General features: G+C 41.6%; 1 protein-coding gene across 6 annotated transcripts in view; it reads left to right on the top strand.

Moving 5' to 3' along the window:
- The window catches only part of CCNY (cyclin Y), a 290,463-nt gene extending 272,665 nt beyond the window's left edge, over positions 1-17,798 (top strand). For 4 of the 6 annotated variants that reach the window (XM_036261749.1, XM_036261741.1, XM_036261763.1 and 1 more), the window contains 2 exons: positions 9,914-10,076; positions 13,966-16,578. In XM_036261749.1, the coding sequence (XP_036117642.1) occupies positions 9,914-10,076; positions 13,966-14,082 (280 nt within the window). In that variant the 3' untranslated portion in view covers positions 14,083-16,578. Of the gene's footprint in view, positions 1-9,913; positions 10,077-13,099; positions 13,206-13,965; positions 16,579-17,762 lie in introns of those variants that run through there. The other 2 variants (XM_036261746.1, XM_036261758.1) reach the window with 2 other exon arrangements.
- Positions 17,799-19,850: the final 2,052 nt, after the last annotated feature.

Genomic DNA, 19,850 nt, shown 5'->3' with positions numbered 1-19,850 from the left:
TCAGATAGAGTGGGAGGGAGAGAGAGAGAGGGAGAAACATCGACGTGAAAGGGACACATCAAGTGGTTGCCACCCGAATGACCTAACTAGGGCCGGGGACAAACTGCAACTGAGGTACATGCCCTTAGCAGGAACCAAACCCAGGTCTCTCTGGACTGTAGGCCAATGCTCTAACCACTAAGCAAAACCAGCCAGGACTCTTCTTCTTTCTTCTTTCTCCTCCTTACAGCAGTCCCTTTAGCATTTCTTACAGTGCTGGTTTGGTGGTGATAAATTCCTTTAGGTTTTTTTTTTTGTCTATGAAGTTCTTTATTTCATCTTTAATTTTGAATGATAGCCTTGCTGGATAAAGTAGTCTTGGATTCAGACCCTTTTCTTTCATTTCTTTGTACACTTCATGCCACTTCCTTCAGGCCTGCAGTTTTTCTAATGAGAAATCAGCTGACAGTCTAATGGGAGCTCCCTTGTAGGTAACTTTCTGTCTCTCTCTTGCTGCTTTTAAGATTCTTTCTTTGTCTTTAATGTTTGAAATTTTAATTATGATGTATCTAGCTGTGGGTCTTTTTGGGTTCATCTTTCTTGGGACTCTCTGTTTCCTAGACTTGTGTGACTTTTTCCTTCACCAAACTAGGGAAGTTTTCTGTCATTGTTTCTTCAAACAGGTTCCTATTTCTTTTTCAGATTCTTCTCTTGCTGGTACCCCTATGATGCAAATGTTGTTATGCTTTGTGTTGTCCCAAAGCTCCCTTATACTCTTCTCCTGTTTTTTAATTTTTTTCCAATTTGCTGCTCTATTTGGGTGGTCTTTTTCCTGCCTTGTCTTCTAACTCACTGATTCGGTCTTTACCTTCTTCTAATCTGCTGTTGAATCCTTCTAAGATATTTTTTTAATGTCATCTATGTGATTCTTTATTTCCACTTGATTTTTATTTATAACTTCTACCTCTTTTTAAAGGTGGTGTAATTCTCGCTGAGCTCTCTATAATTCTCGTTAAGTTGCTTGTAGTTCTCACTGAATTGTTTGAGCACCCTTAAAATCATTGCTTTGAGTTCTTTATGTGACAAATTGCTTTCTTCCATTTCATGTATTTCTTTTTCTGGTGATTCCTCCTTTTCTTTCATTTGGGTGTTGCTTCTTTGTCTTTCCATTTTAACTGTCTGGTACTTTTAGACCTGGTGAGGAATGTTGAGATGTGTAGGTAGGTCAGTGTGTATCAAATAAGGTTGCTGTGCCTCCAGGACAGTTCTAGTGTGTGGCGCCTCTTGCCTGCTGTTGGTCCTGGAGGACTGACTACTGGCGGCTGGTATTGATCTGTTGTGGTAGGTGCTGCTTCGGGATCGTGCAGGTCCCACTGGAGCTGTGGTCCCCACAGGTGCCTGAGGCAGCCATATTGTACAGGCCCTACTGGAGCCGCAGGCCCTGCCAGTGCTTCGGGCTGCTGTGTCACACAGGTCCCACTGAAGCCACAGTCCCTGCCAGTGCCACAGGCAGCTGTATTATGCGGGCCTTACTGGAGGCCTGGGTCCAGCAGCTGGTGGCTGGGGAGTGCTGCTGCCTGGTCAGGCTCAGCTCCTGCTCAGCCTCTGCTGCTGCTGCTGCCAATCTATGCTGCTGCTGCCTGGGGATGGATGTCTGCTCTCAAGCCTCTCTTGCTGGGGTTGTGTCTTGGCTGTGATTAGGCTGTTGCTGTGGGGGGTGGAGCTGGGCTTCCAGCCACTTGTGGCTTCTGCAGCAGGCACCTTGCCAGCACCGCTGTTGTACACTGGTCTGTGTTGACACAGCGGGGTCCACTGCTTCGATGGTTCAAGGTGCCCTGGTGGGCTCAGGTCGCTCCTGCAGCCTCCTCCCAGAAAATCCCAGGGAAGCAAAATGTCAGGGCCACCTGGCTGCGCGGGGAGAAACACCCTAACGAGCTGCTTACCACAGTAGCCGACTGCTCCTTGTCCACAGCACTGGAACCTTCTACCCCATGTTTCTGCACTGCTTGAGGTTGCTCATCCGCACTCACGTCCACTCACACTCTCACACTCACTCATTCTCTCACACGCTCACCCTCTCTCCAGTCCTGCTTGTCGCCATCTTCCTTTCATCTCAATCTTGATCCAAGTGATTTAACTCTTTGTCACTGTATCATACACCCAGAAAGTCTTTGTGCACAGTCTTTGCGGCTCAACATTGTGAGTGTCAACAGTAGTGTCATGCATAAATTTTGTCAAAAAAGTAGAGGGTTTAACAGCTGCCAGTTTAAGGAGTTAATGATCTTGCCTCTGAGTACAGTGATCTTTTTTATCACTGTGATGTGCGGTGGCTGAGTCATGGGAACATGGTCATGAGGTTTTATGAACTGCAGGATGAAGTCAAGCAGTTCATGGATCTGAAGGGAAAACCTGTCAGGGAACTCAGTGATAGCAAGTGGCTGTGTGATTTAGCCTTCATGGTATACATTACTAAGTACCTCTCAGAGCTAAACATCAAGGTGCAGGGCCCCAGCCAGCTTCTCAGCTCCCTGCTTTCAAACGTGAAATCATTTGAAGCTAAATTAAGGCTGTGGAGAAAGTGCAACTTGGAAGGAATAACATGGTGCATCTCCCCACTCTGTAATGACAAAAGACTTCTAAGACACTTGAATATGCTGGTGAATGTGCAAAACTAATTAAGGCATTTAATGAAAGATTCAAGGACATGAAAAATCAATTAATGGAATTGAACATCTTTGCTGCACTGTTCAATGTGGAACCAGCTCATGTTCCTGATAACCTACAGTATGAAATCATTCAGCTGCAAAGCGATGGTAAGCTGAAAGCTAAGTACAACAACCTCCCACTGCTTGAGTTCTATAAATATTACGTAAGTAATGATGAATTTCCCACTTTGAGGAGACATACATTGAACTATGGATCTGTGTTCAGAACAACTTACTGCTACAAGTAGTTCTTTTCAAAACTTACCATTGCAAAGAGTCAACTGTGCTCCAGACTGGCTGACACAAACCTGGAAAAGCAGTTGCAAGTAGCAAAATCATTAATACCAGCTAACATCACACACCTTACCAAAGAGAAGCAGTTCCAGCCATCACATTAAGAGTGAGTTGATTAAATGTTTGACCAAATATAGCAAGCTAATTTTAAGTTGATAATTTTATATGGCCCACAAATGATATTATAAATATCCAGATGGCCCTTGGCAGAAAAAAGGTTCCCCACCCCTGGTTTATAGGAACTTCTGATATTGTTCATGGTTAATATTTTCTCATATTATTTGTTTGGCTCTCTTGAGGAAGCTTTAGGCTGGAGGAGGTTCTCAGCTGTGCTTCAATCCACATCCATGTTCCTGGACCCAATAATCCTGGGGATGCAGGATCTTCACAGTACCTGTGACTACTATCTTGTGTGGGTGTCACATGGATGTCTCACCAACCTGGGGCACCTGTGCCTCGGTTACTGACCCCATTTTGTGGCTCCTATGAAACATATTTGTTTATGTTCTTGGGTCTTTTGTTGCAGAGCCATTTCCTGCTGCTGACCTATAAAACTCCTTACTGTGTCTGTAATTCTCTATTATAAAAACTAAGAAAAGTATAAAAAAGTTTTTGATGTAATGAAAGTAAAAATTTTTATTATATTTCAAAATGAAAACAGCTCTAAAAATAATTGTCATTCAGACCACAAAGAAGGACATTTGGATGCAAGGTGTAAGAAATGCTGACTTTACTTTATTGGGGGTTGTTCTCTAATCAGCTCCCTGATACCATGTGACTGAATTGCACACCACACGGATCACATCAAGGTTGTCTCTTTTCCTTTGTGTAGAGGATGAACGACCAGTAACTTGGTGTGGGTGGAGGTACTGAGGTTGTGTAAGAGCAGATAGAGGGGCCTCCCCACCATGAGCAAGTTGTATCTGAAATACCTCAAGTCAGTGTAGGTCTCAAATCTTTTCATCATTTATATCCTATTTCTGGAAGGGAATGAGATACAAAATGCAAATTACAAATACCACAGAAGCATTAAAACAAAGAAAAAATGAAGAATGAAGAGCATTGGGGGCAGGGAGCAGATTCCTTTAACATGAGAGCTGAGAGAACATGTTCATGTAAGTAAATACATGAATTTCCAAGGTTCTTGTAATAGTGTCACTCAAGTGAGTCTTTAAATGCTTTTAGAATTATATGTTAAATCACATAGTCATCTATCAGTAAAAATTGTTTAAATGAGCCTACCAACTCCTTCTGTTTGTTAAAAGCAGATATTGGAAACCACCTAAGTTATTAGCCTGTCATTAGAATTTTTTTTTTTTTTTTTTTCACACCAAATAGTGGAATAAGTCCCTTTACTTGCCTTCTCAGAGGTTCTTCTCCTTGGGACAATGAACTTGGTAAGGGTAGGTGACTAATCTCTTACCTCCCAGAGTAGGAGAAGAGTAACAGGGAAAAAGAACGTGTACATTTGGTGTATCCTTAGGCAGGTCAGTTTTAAGAGAGATAAATGAAAGTTACAGATCTAGAAATCTGTTCCCTAATGCTGTTGTGTTCTAAGGCTTGCTTGGGAAAGTCTGTGTGTGCTGTAAGGGAAAGCATATACCAGCATGAAGAGCTCAAAATTCATATGTGTAAGTTCTAACCCCCAGTGCCTCAGAATGTAACTATATTTGGGGATAAGGACTTTAAAGAAGTATTTCAGTTAAAACGGGATCATTAGGGTAGGCTCTAATTCAATATGACTGGAGTCAGACAGCATGGCAGAATGATAGCCATGTGAGGACACAGGGAGATTATGGCCATCTACAAAACAAGGAGAGGAGCCTCAGGAAAAAACCCAAACCTATTAGCACCTTGACCTAGGACTTTCAGCCTCCAGAATTGTGAGAAAATGCATTTCTGTTATTTAAGCCATCTAGTCTGTGGCATTTTATTATAACAAACCAGAGAATAATGTAGATTTTGGTATTGGGAAGTGGAGTGCTACTGTAATAAATACTTTAAGATGTGGAAGCAGCTTTAGAACTGGGTAATGGGAGAAGAGTTTTGAGGCTCATGTTAGAAAAACCCTAGATTGCTGCAAAGAGATGATAAATAGAAATACAGTGTTAAAGGCAGTTCTGGTAAGGACTCAGCAAGAAAAGAGAGGAGTTATAGAGGAGACTTCTGTAATCTTAGAGTTTATATAAACAGAATGTCACCAGAAACAAATGTTAAAGGTGCTTGTGAAGTGATAGGTCAGAGATGAGGAATATGCTATTGGACACTGGAGGCTAAGATGATTCTTGTTGTAAAGTGGCAAAGAAGGTGACCAAATTGAGTTTTTCAGTGTTTTGTGGAAAGTAGAACATTTATTTTTTTTTAAATACTTTTTTTCAAATACAGTATTAGTTTCAGTTGTACAACATATTGATTAGACATTTGTATAATTTATGAGATGATCACCCCAATAAGTCTAGTACCTATCTGGCACTATACATAGTTATTATAGTATCATTGACTATATTCCCTATGTTGTATTTTACATCCCTGTGACTGTTTTTATTATGACCAATTTATACTTCTTAATTCCTTCACCTTTTTCACATAGTCCCTCAGCCATCCTCCCATCTGGCAACCATCGATTTATTTGATATATCTGTGAGTTTGTTTCTGTTTTGGTTGTTCATTTATTTTGTTTTTTTTGGATTCCACATTTAAGGGAAATCATGTGATACTAGTCTTTCTCTGACTGACTTATTTCACTTAGTGTAAAAACCTCTAGGTCTGCTCTGGTTGGTATGGTTCAATGAATAGAGCGTTGGCCTGTGAACTGAAGGGTTGTGGGTTAGATTCCTGGTCAAGGACACGTACCTGGATTTGTTTGTTTTTTTTTCTTCCCATGTTTGGCTGCCTCTCTGTATTTATTTTTGTGTATTAGGTAGATCTTGTTGTCAACTTCTGTTATTTCTCCCAGTCTTGGTAAGGTGGCCTTAATACAGTAGGTGTCTTGTGGGGCTCAGTGACATAGCTCTCTAATTACCTGATCTAGGTGCTCCAGGAATGACCCTTGTGTGGGTTATGTGCATCCTCCTGGTGTAGTTTAGTCTTGATTGCTGCTGGCCTGTTCATGGGTGGTGTCAATCCTCAGCATGGCTGACTGTGAGGATTGACCCTGACCACAGTGTATGAGCTGCTATGTGGGTGAAGTGGAATTTGCCTCAGCAAGGTCTGGTGCCTGTAGAGATCTCCCTTTGGATATGACACTTGTGGAGCTAATTGGGTCATGCTCTGATGTTGTCTGAAGCCCATTACTGGTTGTATTGTTTCTGGGGCCTCTTGGAAGGGACTCCAATTAAGGTCAATCTCGGAAGGTACCTGTGTGCATCCCTGGGCTACCTTTTTGGAGCTACAAAGCAATCTACAGTTTGTGGCTGCCTCTGCTGGGCTGGGGTGCATGTGGGAGGGGCCAAGCTGTGTTCCAAAGCCTGCTTCCACCAGCACTGAGTTCAGGAGCAGGTCAGCAAAAGGCCTAAGACACCCCAAGATTCGCCTCTACCTCTTAGTTGCCCACTAGGCTCAGTCACTGAAAGAGCCTCTGGTGGTACAAGTTGTGTGAGATAGGATCTCAGTGAGTCACCAGGTGGGGGTGAGTGGTGTTCACCAGGTTGATAGAGATTCTAACTCAGTGCCAGTGCTGGGTCTTAGGCCACCCAGCAAAAGTGTAGTGTACACCAAAGCCTACCTAGGGCCTTCGGAACCTTTATTGTGGGGTGTGGTCTGAGGGAGTGTCAGAGTGAGGCCAGAAGAGTTCATCAGGCTCAAACAGATAGACTTGGATATGCAGAGGAAGGGCTCTGCACAGGAATGGTGGCACTGGTTGAAACATATGGAAAACATGGCCCTTGCAAGATGTGAGCCCAGCAAGGTGGGACCTCCTCAAGATCCCTCCAAGAAAGTCTGCACCACAGGCGCAGGCTGGCCACAGCCAGCTGACTCCTTTACAGGGCTTCAGCTTAGCAGGGCAGGGCCACAGGCATTTGGGAGGGTAGGGCTATTTCAGTTCTCCAGGCTGATGCCATATGGAGGGGAGTGCTTGACCTAGGAAAGATGGCATCTGTAGGTGATGTGGGAAGGGACTCAGCACAGGGACCTTGGTCGCTGTCCCGTCAGCCGCCTTCTTGTAGCCACACAAACCAGTCTTTCCCTAGACTCACTCTGAGACACAGCTGGAGCTCAGGGTGAGTGTCTGTAAACAAAATTTTATGTACTGACCCTTTCTGGTCACCTGGGTTTCTAATATACTCCTGTCTCCCCCTAGCAGACAGAATCCCCAGTGATTTTCACAGCAAGATATTATGTGGACTCTGTTTCCCCAGTACTGACTGGTTGGTGCTCTGCTGGGTAGCTCAGCATGGGGTTGAGACCCTTTGCTCCTCAGGGGGGACCTTTGTAGCTGAGTTATCCTTCCGGATTATCAGCTGCCACACATATGTGCAGGGCTAGCCCTTTTCACATCACCGTACTTCCTGCCAGTCTCAGTGTGGCTTCTTCTGTAAATCCTTGGTTATAAGACTTCTGTTCAGCTAGTTTTTAGTTGGTTATTCAGGTTGATTTTCTGTATTTTAGTTATAAATCTGCTTTGGTTCTGGGAGGAGGTGAGTGTAACTTCTGCCTACTCTGTACCACCTTGAATCTGTTGACATTCTTGTTTTATTAAAATTTTACCTGGGTTCCAGTATTTTACAGATCTCTTATTAGATCTCATTTAAATGAGGCATGAATAAAAGTCAGTTAAAGTAAAAATCATCCTGCCCTGGCCAGTGTGGCTCAGTTGGTTGCACATCGTCCCTGTGCACTGAAAGATCTCCAGTTCGATCGATTCCTGGTCACGGTACATACCCAGGTTGCAGGTTTGGTACCCGGTCTGGGTGGGTACAGGAGGCAACCAATTGATGTTTTTCTCTCACATCAATGTTTCTCTCTCCACCCCCCTTCTCTTTCTCTCGCTCTTAAAAAAAATTAAATAAAAATCATCCCAAATAAAACAAAGTAATGTAAATTTTATAAAAGTATAAAGTGTAGCACAATATATACACTCTGAGCTTGTTCATTTTTTCACTAGGCTGTATAGAAACATCATGCAAGTTATACTGTTTTTCCTCTTAAAAGACCTGAGTGTGACTTCTTGATCTTTCCATCTGTAACACGCAAGCCTTCGATAATGGCTTGCTGAAGTTGCTTAATTTCAATTTACCCAGTAGCTTCATTCACTAAAGTTACCCACCGTGCTCACATCCCGTCTTTTCTGCTCACTTTCTCAGCATTTCTGTCCCCTGTTGTTACAGTAGCATGAGACTGGGGCACAGACCTTGTTGGTCTCTGATGGCTTAGCAGGGTGGCTCCCCAGCAACAGACTGGGACTCAGGGATACCATAGTAATAAGATGGTACCACATTAGATTGAGACTTGAAAAATTCAGGGGCCTGCATACAGGAGGCTCTGTTCAGGGGAGTTGCAGAGGCTGGGTCAAGAAGGATAAGGCCTGACACTGGGGCCTTTCAGCTCCATTCACAGGAGATGATGACAACATTTCCTGGTCTCCTGTAAGCATGAGGGTGGTTTGAGTGGACCCACACAACTGGAAGTAACCCCAACCCTTGTTCTCTCCACCAGAGCTCCACACTTGCCTAATTCAGTTCAACTCTCATTTATATGATCCCTATGAAGCCTTCCCTGATCCCCCTGCCCAGACTGAGCTTGGTTGCTGCATTCACTAACAGTAATCATTGAGCACCAACTCTGTGTCAGGCACTGTGCTAGGGGCTGGGCATGTGAAATCAGATGTCCTGGTTTCTAGCTATGAGGAAACAAGTAGGGGAAACTGACTTAAGGCAACAGTTATAGTGGAGTGTGTGGGAGAACAGAAATACAGCACTGTGTAGTGTGCTGTGGGGGCACCGGGTGCTTCCAAGGAGAAGTAGGGAGGGGAATGTCACCGAAACTGAGTGCTGAACCCAGGATCAATGCTCAAGAATAGATCACTGAGGACTCTTCATCCTCTAGGTGGTAACTGTTGATAAATAGACCTAATTTAAAAGGTAACTGACATGTGGATATTCTCAAAGTAGAAGTTTTAAAATTTATTGTGGCTACCCATCATTAGTTTTTATCAAATATAAATGGGTTGGCCATATGGATCTTAACACATTTGTTTGTTCTTTGACCACTCTCTATGGTGGAGTGGTTCTCACAGTGTGGTTAAGACCAGCAATATCAGTGTCCAGTTAGAAACTGCTAGAAGTGCACATTCTCAAGCTCACCCCAAACCTGCTGAATCAGAAACTGGGTGTGGCCTCAGTCATTTTTCTGCAGTCCCATAGGGTATGTGCCCAGGATTAGGAACTATGACTTTCATTCTTTGGAGTTGGTGAGTTTTCTTTGAGAGAGGCTGGGGCTGCTATTCACTTTCCCTTCCTCCTTTGCCTAAGGAACCTCTACAGCAGCTCTTCCATTCTCTTTTCCCAGGAGCTGGGGGAGGGCATTGAGGGAAGGCATCCTCTACATTTGGCAGAGGTCTTTCCTCTGGACTGCGCTGTCAGGCCCTCACTAGATTGCACTTGACATCTCTTTACTGCTTCATCTACCCCAATGGTTCATACTGACTTTTGCAGCCAGAGCCTGGTATGTGTGTGTTAGGTCTCAGTGAAACAAATTACCCTGAAGTAATCATCTCATTTAATCAAGCCTCATCCTTGTGGGCACCCAATCAAGTGATTCGGCTTTTAATACCAATCTGGTGGTTAAACTACAACTCTTGTGTCCAGCCAGGCAATTAATTAGATGCCTTTTCTTCCTGAGACTCACTTTTCTGGAATCTGGTGTCCCGCAACTTGCCTTCACCACCCATGCAGCCTAGGATGGCCTCTAAATGTGTGCTGTTTTTGTCTTTGCAGGAATGAGCTAGAGCGACAGTTTCTTGAATTGCTCCAGTTCAACATCAATGTTCCTTCCAGTGTTTATGCCAAGTATTATTTTGATCTTCGGTCTCTGGCAGAAGCAAATAACTTGAGCTTTCCGTTGGAGCCCCTGAGCAGGGAGAGGGCTCACAAGCTTGAGGTAACATATTGGTTTTGGGTGCACTATTGTCGACTTGTCATCTGGGTGCCACGGAAGAGTGTGATTACTATAGTTATTTTTTCCACTGTGTTGTTATAAAATAAGGGCAAGGTACCCTGGATTTAGAGCTTGTCAATTAATTTAGTTGATTATAATTTGTACAACCTTGTATTTTAAATAACCTTAATATTAGTTTTTATTTAATGTGCATTGATTCTATTTTTAAAATAAAAAATGATCTTTAAGTATATATATATATATATATATATATATATATATATATGGAAAAAGATACTAGAAAGCCCTAGTTATTAGGAATTCAAAAAGGACTGATTCTGCTTTTTATTTTTTCAAATTCTTTTCCCCATTGCCCAGTTAGAATTAGGGCCAGCCCCTTTGGCCTTGGTCTGGGTTTAAAGCCTACATTGTTAAGTTGTATGACTTTTGTGTCTCATATTTGTATGGAGCTCAGCTCCATATTTGCATCTTACTTTTGAACTGGATGAAAAGTGATGGGGATTCTACAAGGCTCACTGGTGAGACTCCCCTCCTCCAGAGCAGGTGTGTAGAGGCTCTTTGCATTTTCATCTCCACACACCATGTGTTGGTCTCATTCCATAGGACTTTTGACCAAAGCAGTAGATGGTACAGTCATGTCCCAAGATAGGTGAGACCCAAGAGGTCCATTCTGCCTACCCCATTTTCTATCTCTAGTGAAACACCCTCCCCTGATCAGTACAGAATCAAGATGGCCAGAGAGGTGGCTTACCAGAGTTAATAGCTTCAAACAAAACAAGGTCTAGAGGTGGGAGGAAGAGGGTTTGGATTAAGCAAACTGTGGATTTCAGGCATAAGAAAGCAACAAATTTAGATAAAAATTTAAAAAGTAAATAGTACTAATTTTAGAAAGGAAAGTTAGTAAAACTAAGTTTGGAAAAGACTGGATGCACAGCACTGGGCTTAAAATAAAAATCCAGTGAGGTTTTCAGAATTTGGCCACTTTTCTGTCATTGTGTACCAGCCATTGGAATGAGACCGCTCATTAAGTTTCCCATTTTTCTTGTATTCAGAAGCAAAAAATGGAAAACCCTTCCTCTGGAGGACTTGCTCCAAGGCACATATTGTCAAACCTTTGCAAGCACACACGTGAAATAGAGTTTGTTATCAGGGTGAGCATGAACCCTGTTTTAGTATTTGCAGCAGTCCTTGCACCCCTCAATTGCTGAGATGGGCTCATGTCATTCTTCCAGTGCTGAGGTGAGGAGAAGAGCTTAGAGCTCCTGGGAGCCACTAGACCCTGAAGGAAAGCAGGTCTGTGGTTCTCAGAGCGAGAATATTTAGTGGTTCAGGTTAGCTAAACAGGGAGCACCCAGGCTGGCTGAGACTGGGGGAATTGTGCCTATTTTTACTCTGTTAGCTTATCTGAGTGGAAAGAGAGTAGAACTCACCTGTTCCTGGTGCAGCCATGCCGAGTGCCCCACAGGCAGGAGGAAGGCCAGTAGTCTGACGAATGTTCTCTTTCTTCTTGAGGCATAGACCTTCCCATTCTCTATAGGGCTGGACTGGAGCACTCTCTGGGAAAGCAAATGGTGCCCCTTTGAAATCATTTCTTAGGAATGGGTTTGATTGTTTTCCAGATTCCAGCTTTCCTGTTAGTCCATTTGGTTACCAAACTTGAAACCCATAATGGAAAGCAAGACCGAGACCTCATAGGAGTTGCCATAACCTGAAGTTCTGTGCCTATTCAGCTGTCCCATTGGCTGGCTGTTTTGATATGATGGTTGCAGGGTAGAGTGTACAAACAAAGACTTCACCAAGAACCAGGGCAAATGCAAAGTGGTCCTTTTATTAGCAGGGTTATTTCTCTTTGAAATAAACTAGTATTCCTCTGTGCACATGGAAGATGTGAATGAAGCTAGTATCAGTTTGTATAATAAAATCTAGAATAAACTAGCACATTGTTAATTTGCTATGATATTGCATTCAGACTCATACTGTTTGTAAGCTGAGAAACAACAGATGGTAATCTTAGGAAGTTTAATAAACAAAAATAATTTGCTTTTAAAAATGGATTTTTCTAATGCCCTTAAGGAATCTAATTTCTCTTTAAATATGCCACCAATATTACATGTGTGAAACATATTTCAAACGAAGAATTCTCAATGTTACAGCCTGCCTGCTACCCTGATTCACCTCTCATTTGGAGGAAGACATCTTGACTCCTGTCTATCCTCCAGTCTATCTGCCAAGCTGCCAATGGAATTGCTTTTCTAAAATGCAGTTGTAGGTTTTGGAATGTTAATTTTTAAAATTGCTGGCAGTTTTGCATCACCACACAATAATACCTGAGCCAGCCAGTGTGTGAGCAGCTGTGTCAGACAGGCTCAGTCAGCTCTGTTTTCTCCATTTGCTGCTGCCTGCCGGTAGCTATCCCCCAGCTGTGCCCTCAGCCACCTTTCACCACACCAGCACACTGCTCTGCTGAAAATGCTGGATCCCTCCTGATAATTTCCTCTCCCCATTCAAGCACAGCCCTTAAAGCCTAGTTTTGATGCCTATCCTCAGTTATGAGTATATCTTCAAGGATTCCCCAAAATAGAATCATTTGCTTATACCCCTCTGTTTTTAGTATTTTTACCATACCCTTCTTATATCCATGCGTCTGTTATGTGCATATCTTGACTAGAACTTAAATATCCATTCAATACATATTTACTCAGGGCCCTCTGATACCAGGTGCTGGTTACAGCTTTGCCCTGGGAATGGTCATGAACAGAGCTCAAAGAGCCTGCTTTTATAGAGTTGGCATTCTACTGGGAGGAGACAGACATTAAACAATAAACATAATAAATAAATAAAAAATTTTAACTGAAATGGGAGACCAACTTCATGGATTATTCTGCAGTCTTAGCAAGAGCTGATGGGATCTGATCAGGGCACAGGGTGAGAAGTGGGTGGCTGCTTTTATGCTTTTTTTCCTTGACTGACTTCCTGGCAGATGAACACTGTGTCTGTCCCCCTAGCCCTGGCACAATCCCTGGCCTTTCTCTGGAATTGTGTGGAAGTTAAAAGACCTCATCCTTGCTTAGTAATGTCACTCCCACCCCTGGATCATCGTACAGATGTCAGGTGAATGTGCCTGGGACAAGCCCCCTGGGGTGGTATGAGCCCTTGGGAGAGCTATGGCCAGATTCCAATCCCATTGCAGGCCTGGCTCTGCTTTTAGCTGTAGCCCTTTACCTAGAGTGTCCCTGCCCTTATCAGCAAAATGAAGACAGTGTTGATTGTGTCTGCATCCCATGTTTCTGTGCGCCCTCTGGTTCTCTTCTGCGGCAGTGGTCTAAAGGTGACTCAAACACTCTTCACCTTCTGCTGTGACTTGGTCTCTGATTAATGGTTGGTCGTGGCCAAGTACTGTGCTCTCCCTGCGCAGGTCCAGCATGGAGCTCCACTGCTTCACAACCATCCTGTGAGGAGGGTGCTGTTTCAGCCCTATTTGCAGACAAGGATGCTAAGGATTTAAATGGGGGCACATATCTAGGTCACACACCCCTAAGTGGGGAGCCAGCATTAAACCTGAAGCTGGCTGACCCCCAGGCTACACTGTCTTATAGTTGTTTCACATTTTGAAATTGTTTTGTCAGTTAGACTGTAAGTACTTTGAAAACAGGACTGTGTCTACACTTCCTTTGTATCCCACCCTGTGACACAGGTCTGGGCTGTGGTATGAACCACATGGGGCAGGGCCTATTCTTGGTTTTGTTCATGAGTGTCCTCCGTGCCTAGAAAGATGCTGCTTACAGCGGTGCTTGGTATTGGATGAGTGAATGGGTGGAGGGAGCTTCCAGGGTCCAGCCCTGACCTGAATTATCTCTCTTCTGTCCATCAGGCCATTTCTCGCCTCTGCGAGGACAAGTATAAGGACCTGAGGAGACCCACGAGAAAGCGGTCAGCAAGTGCTGACAATCTGACTCTGCCGAGGTGGTCCCCGGCCATCATCTCCTAACTGTGGGCATCCCCACTGGCGGCTGTACCATCCCTCAGCTTCTTTAGTTTAAGAAAAGACAGACTTGGGGTGGTTTTGTTTTTGTTTCTTTCCTTTTTTTTTCTTTTTGATTCATAGCTCCATCAGGCTGCTTTGATGACTGCCTTAGAGCTGTGTGACCCACACGCAGCCAGGCTTCGAGGGAAGCAAAATTAGTATTCTGGAAATCCTGTTTCACACCTTGCCCTGTCGTCATTAACAGCACTTCCTTCCTGGAGGAAAAAGACTTGAATCCTGGCGGAGGAAATAAAGGGAAAAGGAAGTTTTGCAGAGGCAGGAAAAATGGTTAAATGACATGGCCATTTCTTAAACCCCCATCTGGTCAGTAGGTGATTCCATAGTAAACAGAACAGTAGGCAACACAGTTAGAAGTGCATTAAAGACAAGAGTGCCACCTTGATCACCTCCGTCTGGGCCAGTTTGTTCTTGACGACTTCTTGCATTCCTTCTAGCTGCTTTTTTAGTATTTGGGGGATTTTTGTTGGTTTTTATTCTGTTTTGGTTTTGGCCCCACAGAGCAGAGAATATAGTTTGTATCGTGGCACAGACATCCAAATAAATAGTACTGGTTGTTTCTCTCTGCACTACTCCTGCGAGCTGTCTCCTGAGCTTTCTTCCTCACAAGTAGGACACACTTGTTATACTTCTCTACCATTTTATTTTATACAGTTTTTCTTCAACACTGACAAAATTGACTGTAGTACTGAACCAAAAGTATCCCTTTCCTTCTTTATTCTTAACCTCCCACCACATACACACACAAATCTAGATAACATGGGTGCTTGTGCCTTTCCTTCCAATTTTCATGCAGTTGTTTTTTATAATATGACCTGAAGTCCTAGTTATAAATCAGTCATACCTTGTGGGCCAAGGAAACAGTGTGTGGTAGGGGCTGTCCTTGGTTGAGATTTTTTTCCAGAGTGCTAGGTATTTGCCTGAAGTTACTGAATAGGAGCAATTTTTTTGTACTGTCTGCCCAGTTCATTCCTCTACTTCCACATCTGTTGTTGCAAGCAATATCCTTGTCAATTTTTATATATTTACTTTAAATCAAAGTTAGTCTATTTGTATAAATTTTCTAAAAAATCTAAAATTAAAAAATGAGGGTGGGGTGGGTAGTCCAGTGGGAAGATTATTGAAGAGCAAAATGTTACTATTTACTGAGGTATTTTTCACAGAATTATTGAATAAAAAAGAAACTTACATTTTCATTGTGGGTGCTTAGAGAAGTTATACAAAATTCAAACTGTGAAAGTTTATGCTTCATTAATTATGACCATACTTTTTTGTTTTCTGACTATCCCTAATATCCTTATGGACTAGATAAGAATCTTTTATATCAGAAGGGTTAATGATCAAATATCAAAGAGTAAATTTAATATTAAGTCTAAGAATCTGCATCAATGAAGCATAGAATGCTTTGGATTTTTGCTATTTTCTTGGGTCACAATGACAGGTTCTAACTTGTTTTCCTTTTTCAAGTCTCTATGAGGCAAATGCAGCAGATACTGTGTTTCACCTTCCTTCTATGTGAGCTCAGAGAACTTTGGAATCTTATATTATTAGTCTTTAATACCCTTTGGAAATGAAAGGAAATCAGAAAAGTTGAAATCCCAAGAACACCAAGTTGAAAGTGCTAGTCAGGTTTCGATGAAATTTGTGTCATGTGTAACATAATTGGATCAGAAATATTGTCAAGTTCTTTCTGACCTAACTTTCAAAAGCAAGCAAGCAGAAAAGGAAAAGTTAATTATTTTTTCCATTGTAATTGTGTTGATATACTCTGTATGGGTACCAAAATCAGCATCTCTCTTCAAGTAAGACTGGGATTTAGAACTTTAGAGATCTTAAAATTTAGAAAATATCATTTTATATTCCCTATTCTATAGAGCTTAAAAAGGGACATATTTTCTTAGCTGAATATGAATACCTCTCAAGCATAAATTAGTTCCTCTCATGTAAAGTATCTTATTTTACTGATCCATTTCAGGAAAGTAGTTCTGCCTTAAAAGCAGAAATCTTATTTTTATTCCTTTTATTTGACTGATATTTGAAAATTGAATTATATAAATATTTCAATGCATCTACTATTATTTTGTGAAGTTTATTAAACTACTTTAAAATTGTATAGTCTATATATTGTATGTACAATAGTCTGATAACTTAAAATTTAAAGCGAATCCCATAAAACATGGCTCAGTCTTTGCTTAGACTATTGAATATTGTTTTAGCCTTGTGCACTGGACTCTACCTCTGTATAGGAAAATTTTCCATATTCATTAATAAGTATTGATCTGTATTAATTGGTCATGTTTCTTGCACTAAGGATTTTTAAAACTCTGCTGTAAGTGTAGATTTTACTATGAATCACTTGACACATAGGTAGATGCTTTAGGTTTGTTTTATTTTTCTACACGATAATGAAGACAACATTTTGTTCTCTGGTTCTAAGTTTGCAAAAAAAAAAAAAAAAAAAAAGCGCCAAAAAACAAAACCAAACAACAACAGTACAAGTATAGTATCTATTGATAAATTATAGTGGCTGTAATTTGTTTGCAAGGTGATTCAATGCCCTACGATTAAAGCTGGATTACTCTTTAGGAATACATTGTCTTAATGTAGTTTTTGAGTGCACAGTTTTCATCATTAATGAAGGATGAAGAAAACCACACAATTTGTTGACTTTAATTTTAGATTTGACTTAACACAGTCACTGGGAGAATGAGTGTATATCCCAATGAAGTTTTTTTCTTTTGGTTTATTTTACCTTTTTTTCCACTGGGAAAAGGGAAAAAAGCCAGGAATTTAAAACCAAATTGGAGGTCAACCTGGGAGATCCTACCAAGATCAAGACGTGCTCCCATGCCTTACTGTATAAGGTCAGAGCCTGGGCTATTGTCCGCTCCATCCTGGGCTGGACTCACGAGCTCCTTCCTTGGGCATTATACAGGGGCTTCTGCATCTTGGGGTTTCCCTTGGTTCTGGGGATTTTGATCTTCAGTTGAGCTGCAAAGCAGAATTTTGGGAGTGAATGATTTCTATCTTTTCCAGCTGCTTTTGGTAACCTCTCACTTTGGGGCCATATTTTACAGCTTTGAATTTTTTTAACAACAAAGTTTTATTTCTGGTTCATTGTAGGTATTTAATAAGTTAAATAAATAAAGCATAGAACAAATTAGTGCCTGCCTTCCTGCTGCATTTTTTTAAATATTGATATAAAATTTAACAGGTTTTATGGCTGCTGATGGAACCAATTTTCCAAAGCGGTGGAAAAGTATTCTTAGTCCTGGAAGTCTTGAGTGACTCAAAGAAATATTAAGACTTCTTAGAAATCTCCAGCAAGATGGTTGCACAATAGAGACCTATTAGAGCGCGTCCCATTTATATCTGTGGCTTATTTTATCTTTAATTACTTTATTCCCTTGACTTCATTGTAGTGTCTCAAGACTTATGTTGGGTGGATCTTAGAAATGTGGATCATCTGAAAGGCCATCCAGAGAGCCCCCTACTTTTGTTGAAAGGGAGTAGGAAATGAAAAACATGCCCTTAGCTGAAATGGGGAAAGGATATCTAACTTATTTGGGATTTATATTTTAAGCTATATGGATTTCAAGCAAAGCCCTATACACATTTTCATTAAGGTCATGGTTTGCTGTTACTGAATGCAGAGTTACTAGAACTATTGCACCTGAAAAAAAAATCACCTATTGCACCTGCCAGACACGCCTCAGCTCACAGGTGAGGGGTGTGTAAGAATACCGGCAGCCACAGAATTGGTGATGGAGTTTGGACCTGAGCAGGTAAGCAAGCTTGCTTTCCAATATTTCCTGTCTGATTTTCTTACTATGTTTGTATATGTGAAGCTGCTAAACGTCTACTGTGTCACTTCTCATTAGAAACTTTCTTCAAGAGTTCAGTGATCGGCACCAAAATGACTTGCTTTTATTCATCTCTCAGTTGAAAGAGCCATTGGAGGCAGCTGTGTATCTGTATCGCTGCAAATCTGAGCTGTGAACTCACAGGTGAGTGCTTGTCCTGGCAACTGTATTGTCCATTGTAGGTCTTTACAGAAGGCATTCTGGAAGAAACTGTTACAGGGACAAATGAACACAGACATGGTGTCTTACTGAATGGTGTTAACAGCTTTCCTGTGTCCTTTAGTGACTTGATTTGATTCCTTTGAAGAACTTTATATGAATAAGTTTTCAAATAGCATTCCAAAGTGAATGTTGATTTAGACAAAGCTATTCAATGTAACTAGAACTTGTGCATGACATTGACATTATGTTAATGTTGGTATTGATTTGTATTGTAATGAAACCTTGGTTTTTTATTTTATTTTATTTTTTATTTATTTTTTTAAATCTTTATTGTTGAATGTATTACAGATGTTCCTCATTTTTCCCCCATTGACCCGCCCAACTCCCCTCCTCCCCCCCCCTCCCCCCGCCTTTTCCCACACTATTGTCTGTGTCCATTGGTTATGCATATAAGTTCTTTGGTTTATTTCTTCCAACCCCCCAACCCTTTTCCCTTTGAGGTTTGTCAGTCTAGCAATGAATTTGTACTTCTTAATCCCTTCACCTTTTTTACCCATTCCCCCAACCCCCCTCCCATCTGGCAACCAACAAAATGTTCTCTGTATCTGTGAGATTGTTTCTGTTCTGCCTGTTCATTTTGTTTGTAGATTCCATTGTCGACAGATATGTATTCATTGCCATTTTGTTTGTTCATATATTTTATCTTTTTCTTCAAAAAGACCCTTCATCATTTCATATAATAACGGTTTGATGGTGATGAACTCCTTTAACTTTTTCTTGTCTGGGAAACTCTTTATATGGCCATCAATTCTAAATGACAGCTTTGCAGGATAGAGTAATCTTGGTTGTAGGTTCTTACTTTTCATCACTCTGAATATTTTTTGCCACTCCCTTCTGGCCTGCAAAGTTTCTTTTGAGAAATCAGCTGACAGCCTTATGGGAACTCCCTTGTAGGTAACTAACTGCTTTTCTCTTGCTGCTTTTAAGATTCTCTCTTTGTCTTGAACCTTTTGCATTTTGATGATGATGGGTCTTGGTGTGGGCCTCTTGGGGTTCATCTTGTTTGGGACTCTCTGTGCTTCCTAGACTTGTATGTCTGTTTCCTTCACCAAGTTAGGAAAGTATTCTGCCATTATTGTTTCAAATAGGTTCTCGATTTCTTGTTCTCTCTCTCCTCCTTCTGGCACCCCCAAGATGCGAATGTTGGCACGCTTGAAGTTGTCCCAGAGGCTCCTTACACTATCCTCATTTCTTTGGATTCTTTTTTCTTTTTGCTGTTCTGATTGGGCGTTTTTTGCTTCCTTTATATTCCAAATCAATGCTTTGCTTCTTGGATTTACGTACTCTACTATTGAAGTTGTGTAAATTATTCTTTATTTCAGTTAATGCCTCCTTTATTTCTGACTGTGCATCCATCATTTCTGACTGGTCCTTTTTTATGCTCTTGAGGCCCTCACTAAGTTCGCTGAGGTTCTCACTAAGTTCATTGAGCATCCTTATAAGCAGTATTTTGAACTCAGCATCTGTTAGGTTGCTTATCTCCATTTTGCTTAGTTCTTTTCTTAGGGTTTTGTTCTGTTCTTTCATTTGGGACCTGTTTCTTTGTCTCCTCATTTTGGCTGCCTCCCAGTGTTTGTTTCTGTGTATTACTTAACGAGAGGTATGGGGCCATCTGAGACCAGATGCTGC

Source organism: Molossus molossus, unplaced genomic scaffold (assembly GCF_014108415.1).
Source record: "Molossus molossus isolate mMolMol1 unplaced genomic scaffold, mMolMol1.p scaffold_m16_p_1, whole genome shotgun sequence".
NCBI classification, from domain to species: domain Eukaryota; kingdom Metazoa; phylum Chordata; class Mammalia; order Chiroptera; family Molossidae; genus Molossus; species Molossus molossus.
This window is presented reverse-complemented; position numbering and strand designations above follow the sequence as displayed.